Source organism: Ciona intestinalis, chromosome 6 (genome assembly GCF_000224145.3).
Source record: "Ciona intestinalis chromosome 6, KH, whole genome shotgun sequence".
NCBI lineage: Eukaryota > Metazoa > Chordata > Ascidiacea > Phlebobranchia > Cionidae > Ciona > Ciona intestinalis.
Genome location: NC_020171.2, coordinates 292,160 through 302,370, shown reverse-complemented (window position 1 = coordinate 302,370; position 10,211 = coordinate 292,160). Strand labels below are relative to the sequence as shown.

General features: G+C 34.8%; 2 protein-coding genes across 2 annotated transcripts in view; one reads left to right on the top strand and one right to left on the bottom strand.

The window, feature by feature from the left end:
* Window positions 1-4,770, bottom strand: part of LOC100179871 (galectin-6) — a 7,572-nt gene extending 2,802 nt beyond the window's left edge. The window contains exons 1-8 of the mRNA XM_002131537.4: window positions 4,645-4,770; window positions 4,116-4,204; window positions 3,637-3,844; window positions 2,849-2,977; window positions 2,300-2,335; window positions 2,144-2,226; window positions 1,752-1,959; window positions 1,331-1,459 (exon numbers count right to left, since the gene is read on the bottom strand). Of these exons, the coding sequence (XP_002131573.1) occupies window positions 1,331-1,459; window positions 1,752-1,959; window positions 2,144-2,226; window positions 2,300-2,335; window positions 2,849-2,977; window positions 3,637-3,844; window positions 4,116-4,204; window positions 4,645-4,677 (915 nt within the window). The 5' untranslated portion in view covers window positions 4,678-4,770. The remainder of the gene's footprint in view (window positions 1-1,330; window positions 1,460-1,751; window positions 1,960-2,143; window positions 2,227-2,299; window positions 2,336-2,848; window positions 2,978-3,636; window positions 3,845-4,115; window positions 4,205-4,644) is intronic.
* The window catches only part of LOC100175252, a 21,562-nt gene that overhangs the window by 1,228 nt on the left and 10,123 nt on the right, over window positions 1-10,211 (top strand). The gene's annotated exons all lie outside the window — the stretch shown is intronic.

Sequence of the window (10,211 nt, the reverse complement as noted above, 5' to 3'; positions counted from 1 at the left end):
GATCCCCTTTTTAATCAAAGAGATGGTTGAAAGGTATAAATTATATTCACTATTTTAGATGCGGACCTTACAGTTATGAAGCGGGCCTTTTGCGCAAATGGGCGGTATCTTTATATACTAACTAAGTGATTGTTTGTGCTGCTGGGTGAAGTGGTACCTTTTATGTGTTACTGTACGTTGCTGACAAATTAAACAAAATATTGGCAACCACTGCGTTGGAGCAATTTTTGCCCACTAACCCCGCTTTATAAAAAAGTATATATAGTAGGGTGGGGGAAAATGGGACTGTCAGACGAGACTCTTTTTTAATTTTCTTTTTCCGGACCCCCATTTAATGATAATCAGGAAAATAAGGTTACAGTATTATTCGACAGTATTATCACGACTTTATAAAACGCCCGTCAAAGCTGATTACTGTTTTTAAATATTAAAAAAATATGTAAAATAGAAACAGTATACTTTGAACAGGTTAAAAAAATGCGAAATAGTAAGGTACCATTTTTTGAATGCTCGCTAAGTCATAGTAAAGCCAATGATTTTTTTAGTTTGCGTGTGCGAACGATTAAACTAGTTTCATAGCTTCATAAAACAACCTTGAATATTTCGTACAGTTTGATTTTGTCTCATAAAACTAGTTTTAGTTTTGTAAAAAAAGCGTACAGTATTATTTCTTTTTGTTATTTACGCATATTCCTATTTATAAATACACTTAATAATCAAAATTAACAATGATTTCAAACTGTCCCATCTTATCCTGTGTGTTTTCAAATTTGTAAAATTTCACTTGTTGTGCGGAGAGTTAAATAACTCCTCGTGTGTTTTATTATATTTTATTAAATTGGTGTCAATTAATAAAGGAATGATAGTACTAATTCGTGGTATTAACCAAAAGCCGCCATCTATTTTGACTTTAAAAATATTTGGCAATATGTGCTTAAGTGTCCTATCTTCCCCCATTGTACTATATAGAGGAAATGACTGGTTAGAATATGAATCCTTTGCATTTTCAAACTATGCTGTAACAGGATAACGAGTCCCACGACAACTGACGTAGCAGAAACCAGAGTCACTCTAAGGGGGAAATCCCGCTCCGCAATATAATATGACTCGCAACAACAAGTTAAGAAACCGAGACACCGATACATATGCGATAGTCTTTATATAAAGTGGTACAAGAACTCACTAAGGTTTGTTGGAAGCGGCAAAATACTGACGTTTTAAAAGTAAGTTAAATTTTGCTACATTTGCTGGATTAACGTTTTGGAATTATGATATCGCGCAATCTAAAATAAGTTTTTTAAAAAACAGCAATAAAAATTGAAAATCTTACGTCATCCATTGGTTGCCATTGAACAGTGACGTTTTCAATGTCAATCCCGCCATCGATTTCAAAATAAGATACACGGTAGAGCGGCACCTTGTATGTGAAGTCGCAGAAGTGAACATCGTTCACATACACCTGTCATCCGATTTAAAAATGCCTTGTACGAATTTGTTTGTGTACTGGTGTATATTAACAAAGTAAGATTACACAATTGACTTTTATGCACACTTTTGAATTAGTAGACTTTTATGCACACTTTTGAAAAATAACTTTTTTTCTTAACAGCCTTTACAAGAAAAGGCGTGACCGTGCAACAATCGATCAATAATTGGAAAGGCTTTACTGAAAGCTGAACAATCACTGACAAATGGCATAATTAAATTTAATTTAAAATACGCCTTTGGTAAGACATGGACAAAGATCTGACCGAGAACTTATCGTTATGACAAACGCAGCGTATGGTGAACAGCTCTCTCTGTCTGAATGGAAAGTAAGATGAAATGAACTCAGCGTTCGGATTCCACTTCTGTCTGACCATTGAGTTACGAACAACTCTTTGAGCTCCGAATTCTGGTGAAAATCGGAAAGCATAATCGTATGTCGCATCCGGACCACAGTGGTAGTTGAACCCAAACCTGAAACACAGAAAATTTATTTTATTTTCCCTAAATACTTCCTCGATGCCCAAATAAGCATGTACGAAAACAAAACTACCAAACAAATATTATCGACCACGTACAATAATGGGACAACACAAGATTAAAATCGTGCGACACGTCTCAAAATTTAAATGGTAATATCGACAAAATCATAATTTACTTGTCGGCAGTGGCTCGTCCAGTGATTATCATTTCAGATCCTCTAGTAAGACGGCGATCCAACGGCAAAGTAAACATTGACATCTGTTGACAAACATTAACAAAATAAACGATTAATCAAAGTCAGTTAAGGCGGTCAAGGGTAAAAGATACTCACTGGGTTGTGAAATGTGAGGAACGGTTCTTGGATGCTCTGTAAGGTATAATGTTAGATTTTAAACCATGTAGAAAATACATGTGATATGTGCTGTCTTCGTAAACCTACTCGCACTCTCTTATAAGAGGGAGTGTCTTTTCTAGCCATGTACACACGTTTTGTACAATAGGGTGGGGGAAGATGGGACCCTTATTCATTCTATTTTCTCGTCCCATTTAGTAGTAAACAATGAAAATTCAAAGAATTATAAAACCGTATCTTTACGACTCTCGTAAACCGTTGTTAATTGTTTAAAACATGATGAGGTTATTTGGATATTATGTGCTAAAGGTGTTCCGCCTACCCCCACCCTATACTGCATTATTTATACGCCTATATAATGTATTCTAATACAAGTGGCGTATCCGCGATGCTGTGACATATAACGTGTTGTTATACATTTTAACACAGCCTATACACAATATTAAGTAAACCCTGGAAAAATGAAGTAGTATTTCTGACTACCTTCTGATTTCGACTAATGTTAGAATTTAATCAAACATATCCTACCCTGTCGTTTCCCACGTATCCAAACTCCACTGAATCCACATCGACCTGACCATCTATGTTTAAGTGTGTGATACGGTGAAGGTCGTAGCGGTGTTTGAACTTAGTGAAACTTTCCCCGTTTACCTTGACCTAAATAATAAGGAAAAATATTTATCTTTATCCTTGGAACGTCATGGCGAGTGCAAAGCTAAATGCCTCTCCAATATATTAGCGTGTGGTGTATTTATGGCAAGGTATACTGAATTGATATCTGCTACAATGTTGTTTGTTACAAACTAGTTGTCTCAATAATAAGCATACTGAAAAAAATTACAACATTGTAATAATAAAAGAGGACGCAAGTTATATAAAACATGACACTTATAATATATTTTTTTAAATGGTTGTCTTGCATCGAGGTTAATTAAGCGACATTCGAGCAAAAATTATATATTTAAATTTTTAGTCTGTTCATTTTTCCTTCGAGATACTGTGGCATGTTTGTGTTGTTGGGAAGCAGGCGTGCTTTGTTTGCCAATGACAACTAGAATGTTGCTAGTGTTGGCTGCTGGTGAGTTACACACGTATTACAGATTAATTACTTGGAAAATCGTAACTCAATGAAAATTTAATAGGTGTGTGTGCTTACAAAAAGTTTCCAAGTATTTATTATTCAACTTTCAGGGTGATTTAAGTTTAATCATAAATCACCACTATTGGTGGATGTTAAAACCGAGCTTCATTCTGATAGTTTACGTGGTGAGCGGTCTTTACATAGAAGTATGGTTAATATGGTATTAAAGTATCACCTCAAACCCATCGGCTAAACACGTAATCTCAACTTGAAAGTGTTTGTATTTTTCAAATGGAAAGTAAGGAGTCGAGTCTTCATGATCTGAACGCCACGCCTTGTTTGTTCTCGCGTTTCGCGCAACTTGTCGCTTGACAAACCTTGGGTTGAAGTGAAATGCGATGTCATCTTGCTCTGCTGGCCCAACTTTGAAATTAATGCTAAATCTGAAACAAGGTGATAATGAATAAAGAAATGTTTGAAATAATGTTCTGTGTTGGTAGAGCTTCATAAACAATCCACAAGCTTAATGTGATTTATCAATTTCCGTTCGTTCCACCCGCACATTGAAGATCCTGCTTCCTGACGCTATTAAACCATAGTTGGCTCTACACATCAATACACTATGGTTAAATTATATACACAACCACGGTAGATTCAACCTCGTAAGTACCACAATGAAGAAGCTGACTCCAATACCTAAATAACAAAACCTACCCTTCGCTAGACGGTTTAGGTTTTCCACTAACAATCCATCGCATACCAGGTCGTGGGACGAAATCCAGCAGTTGGACAAGTGGAATAGCCTGTAAATTAAAACCATGCAGTAGGGGAGGGAAGATGGGACACCTTTTAACTGCATTTTCTTATACAACTTGCTAGTAAACGAAGAACTTTCAAAGTGTTATAAAAATGAATCCTTATACGACTCCCATAAATCGCTGTTAATTGTTTAAAACACGATTTGGATATTGTGGGCTAAAGATTTCCCATTCCCCCTACCCTACTACATCTTATAACGCCACTGAATACTGCTATTGCTTGGCAAAACCTTGCAACAAATAACACTTGAAAGAAATAAACTAGACATATATTGCTCAAAACGCCAAATTCAATAATGCATATTAGTGGGATGAGAGTTTGTCAGAAATGAACTGACCTTCTCCACTTAGACAACACGAATATACAATGCAACGAAAACGCAGATATACAACTAATACATTAAATATTTATAATTTCAACTTACCGGGCGGTTCAACTTACGCTGAGTTCGAAACATTGCAAATATACAGCAGTTTTCTGTAAATCAAACAATCTAACTGACCTAAAATACAATGATTTGTTACAACATAGGCTACCGGGTAAACACGTTTCTGAGCCTGGCTGTTGTGAATTTCGCGGCGTATCCGATTACCTGATGGTTGTTTAAAAGTCAATATTAGCAATGCGTCGTCTGGAATGAAAGCGCAGAAGTAGAATTACAAAATGTGACGTCACCGGCCCGCCCGTCGTTTATGTTTTTCAACGCTAGACGCAGTTTGGAAGTCGTGAGCTTTTCCTGTATAGCCCACTGCAGGCAAATTATTCTTGGTTGCTCTGTCATGTTTGAGCTAACAGTATAGTTACCAAACATTGTTTTGAATTAAACTATTTTGTTAGGTGAATGTATATGTTACACTTTTGTATAGTCTTCAAGTTCGTAAAACACCCGTGATCAGATAAAATCGTATTGTAATATAAAACTGCATACCAAGAGATCACAGATCTAATGAATGAGCACGTTTTAAACTAATTAGCATAAGATAGTAGAGTCGGGGGAGATGGGACACCTTTAACACATAATATCCAAATAGCCTGATCGTGTTTTAAACAATTAACAACGGTCTGTGGAAGTCGTGAAGATACGGTTTTATAATTCATTAATTTTTTTTTGTTTACTACCAAATGAAAAGGTGTCCCATCTACCCCCACCCTGCTGTATTAATTAATCCTTTTACTACAACGGTCGACTAGGCTCGATCAAAAACAAATCTGAAGTAACCAACAAAACGGGTTCTAGTCGCCATTGGTGACTGTGGAGCAGTAGGCAGAATGTATTTATACATGTATTATGACTAATGAAACTTATGACGTATGAGGATTGAGTGATTGGTGAAGAATATGTGTAAATACGCATTGAACAACTCCTGTACCATGTGTTTATTGTAAGCTTACACTAGTTAACGTTGTCGTCGCTTAAAAACGTTTGTTTTCATGAATTTTGACAAACCGTAACCACGCAGTAATCAGGTAATGTTAGGAGTTAACATTAAGCATAAGATGTTGAATTAAAAATATTGTTTCAATTACGATTAATGATAATACGGTATAAGAGTAGTGCATTCAATGCGTCCCCACTTAAATGCTAATAGTTTGATTCAGTCGTGAATCGTTGTGTGGATACAACACGCGTGCCGTCGTTTCCCCGCCAAACTGCCAGACAGTGTTTCCGCTACGTAAAGTGCACAAGGAAAGTAATCGTTAATTAATCGCTCATCGTGCGGTTTTAAATCTGAAAATTCAGTCTAAAAATTATAAATATATATTATGATTTGATTTCAATCAAGAGAATAAAGAATAAATGCTAGAATTGAAAACTGAGGTAAGTGCGGAAAAAAGTCGTCCAAAAAACAACAACAACAACAACTGACGAAAAAGGATCTATATGACCACTAACGTGCTCAACCACTAACGTGCTCAAAAACAAGGAACGTCCGACTCTTAACGCGACACAGTAGGTTACTTGCTTTACACTTAGACCACGCCCGTCTCCACCTCACTGCGTTGGAGACTGAGTAAGTAATCAGCGTGGGAGGGAATTTGAGGAATTCAGTTTCTATCATATAGCAGCGTTGGGGAGATGAGACCCTTAAGCACATATTGCTAAATATTTCCAAATTTAAAACAAATAACGGTTTTTGGGTGATACAACGAATTAGTACTATCATTACTTTATAAATTGACAACAATTGCAAAAAATATATTAAAACACACGAAGAGTGTTTTACTGATTCGCAAAACGGGTGTAATTTTACAAATTCGAAAATAAACAGGGTAAGTCGGGACAGTTTAAAATCATTGTTAATTTTGATTAATAAGTGATTTAACCATTAGAAATACACGTAAATAACACAAAATAAAACTGTATGCTTTGTCAAGTTCAAATATTGTATTCATTGCCTTACCGCTATAGCTTTTAACATGTTCTACCTTCATTATATTATGCTAAAAAAACCCTTGTCTTGTTTAATAGATAATAGGTATTGTTTGAACACCATTGAAAAATATTTAACAGAAAATTGAAAATTAAATTTAATTTTTTTGCTACAAATTGGGTATTGCTACACTATTTTTGGCACAAGCCACTTCTCATAAACTATCTTTAGGTGCAAATGACTGAATGTCGAATATATATTTATTTTTCTTATATTACCTTGTTTTATATATGAGTATATTATATTTTAATTACCCATTATGTATTGCTAAAATAACGGCCAACTTTTTTAAGGTTAGCAATAAAAAACCTACAAAATTACAATGTGGGGAAAGAAGGGACACAAAATTGAAATATTTTTATATTAACATTGTTGAAGCTATAGTGAGCTCCAACTCGGCTGCCGTAATCAACAAGCGACTGATTAGTTAGTAACTTAATGAATGCTCTCTCATACGAATTGAATATACTATATACAGAATGTTTTGGCAACACCCAAACCAATTAAAGCGACGGTTATTATTAAGGGAGATTTAAAACAGTCATGGTTCAGTCGCTGATGCGTATGTAAACGCCAGACAACACAACAACACACTACACTGAAACAGAACTAGACTAAACTGCAAATAAAAACGTGGGTAATGTGTCTTCTTCTCATTACAAACACCAAAATAACGTCACAATACACTGGCGGGAAACGAAAGAAAAACAACAAACATATTCGTAATTGCAACAGTATTATCAATTAACCGGCTGTGCTATTTTCGTTGCCCTGTAAACTTTATATATATAACTTTAAAACAATATTTTTTGTTGTTTTTATACCAAATTAAAGTGAAATGGACTCCTGCCTATTTTCCTCATGTTTATATCCATGGCCTACTAAAGATATCTTTAGTAGGCCATGTTATATCCTAGTTTTTTTCACAAAATAAAACTAGTTTTATGTTACCGTGTTGGGGTTTATTTTGAGAGGATTTGTTTTTATTTTTTATGTGTGGTTGATAATTTGGACAACCCGTTCATGGCCACTCGGTTGAAGCAATTGCCGTGTCTTGCCAAGGACACATACGCCATAATAGTAGCAGCAAAGAGCCTTGAACCCATTACCTATGGGTTAAAGGCGCGCTATCCAACACAACAATCAATCTGGACTGATTTAAGTGTTCTGCCAAAACTACCAAAACGTAACTGCGAATGTCGTATATTTGATTGGAACTGGAAGCTTTGAACCAATATTAATGTATGAACATGTATTACCATTGCTTTTGACACAGTTATCAATAATGTTAGTTTACATTAGTGAAAAACTACTTAATACAACCACGGCCTACTAATAGGCCTTCTAATTTCAAACGTAAAATGTGAATTATCAGGCCGTATCTCTAGTAGGCCGTGATACAACATGCAGACATAAAATGTCGCAGAACTTTACCATACACGGTCTACTATCTCTAGTAGGCCGTGTACCATAGTACTCTGTTTAAAGTACTATGAATTTACATGTTGACCAGAGTCCGTATATTATAGACCAGAGTCCGTATATTATTGACCTGAGTACGTATGTTTATATACGGACTCTGATATTGACCAATCATTTTATATTTATGCCTCCCCAGTGAATAGAGCTCTGGCGTCTTGTATTTTTTATAACTCCACGAGTTACTCATGCGTGAATATTTACATTCTGACGTCATAAACGTGGCATCGAAAATGGTTGTGGTGTTATTATTAGCGCCTAGCGGAAGATAAAAATAGCCGTGTTATTTAAATAGTAAATACTGATATGTAAATTTACCATCGTATACTTAATTTTAAGAGTATACAATGAATTTACCAATATTTATGCTCTTACCCGATTTTATAACTTAAATTTATGTATTGTTTTTGTGTTAAATACGTGTCAAAAAGAGAGGTACATAGGTTATATTCAAGGAAATATTTTCTAAATTTTCGAAACTGTTGATAAAGTATTTTTCGCGCATAATTTTTTAGGACTAAGTAATAGCTTTCGGCCAAGTTTTTGTTTTAAATTATTATGTTAGTACTCTGTAGAATGTAGGTAAAAATAAAAATTACACTGCAAATTCAGGGTAATTTTTTAGTTTAATTTGCTTTTAAAATGTAAGTAAGTAAAGAAAAAAAATGTCATAATATAAATAAGCAAGTATGAAAATGATTGTTGTAAATTTATCGCAATGCTTAAAAAACAGGGTAATTGGTCCTGATTTTAATGCTTAAACTATAATTAGGAGCAGAACATGCTAAAAATATGGACAGGTTTTTTAATAACTACATTAAAAAGAAAATTAAATGCTAACTTATTGTAATTTGTTGTTGCAAATGTAGGTGTAAGACAAGTGATTCTCAAATATTGTGTAACAGTTACTTTTTGTTTCTCTTTAATAATAATAATAATAACAACTTTTATTTGTCTCTTCGATTACGGTAGCGAAGATTTAAAAATATTTTAAACAAAAAGACAGGAAATAGCGACAAAACAACAGTTGTTAAAACACGGTTAAAAACATATTTACATTTATTTGGAAGAAAATAAGCGTGGTCGCTACACCTAGCGGACAGGCGAGCCATTTATTTTAATTGATTTAAAATTCTAATAGAAACAAAAGTGTGCGTAAAGACACGACCCGTACAACTGAGGGAGTCGACTTTAAAGAGGATTGACCCAAAGATTGGGCCCTGATTTCTCTGTAATAAAATTATTATTTATATGATTTACGATTTAGGAAGTGCAGTGTACTTTTGGTAATTGTGGGTCTACAAAGCTTTGATGTTATTAAGTGATGCTTATGGTATGGAAGTATTCACTACAGCTACATAGGAAAGTATTCGCTGACATACGAACACACCGTCTAAGATTGCATGATTCATGATGTCATAATTAGTTAATTACTACAGGAAGTTACTACAATAACGTGGTTCGTCTTGTTTAAAATTAGACTAAATAAATACGTTTACATATAAGATTGCATGTTGCAATCAAATAAGGATTAATCTTTATTTAAACTGTTGCTTCTCTTTCTCTCTCTCTCTATATATATATATTAATGTAAGCAGTAGGGATGTGCTGAAGTTGAAAAAGCTCGGGTTCGCCGAGCGCCGAGCTTTAACGAAAAGCTCGGCACGAGCCCGAGCACCTATGACGTCATCAAGGAGAAAGGCGTACGAGAATGCGTTCCTATTCAGCCGAAAAGCGCCGCTAATCAAAATAATACAGAACACGTGGTTTGCGGTTAAAGACGCGTCTCGCTTTTCATAATTCCTATTGTTGCAAAATGTAAAATTCATACAAAAAGTATTTAATTAAAAAAATATTTATAACTGTTACAGCCAGTGGCGCAACTAGCAAGTTTCTACGCATGTTCATCTTGGATAATGTAACGATTATTTACGTCAGAATAAACCTTTACGATCGTTACATCACAAACGAGATTGTTGGAAAACAATCGTGTTTTATTCGCTTCCATACGATCTGTAGTTTGTGTATAATTTTTGTTTCTGATGATTAGTTTAATGCAGGTAAATCGCGATTATGTAAA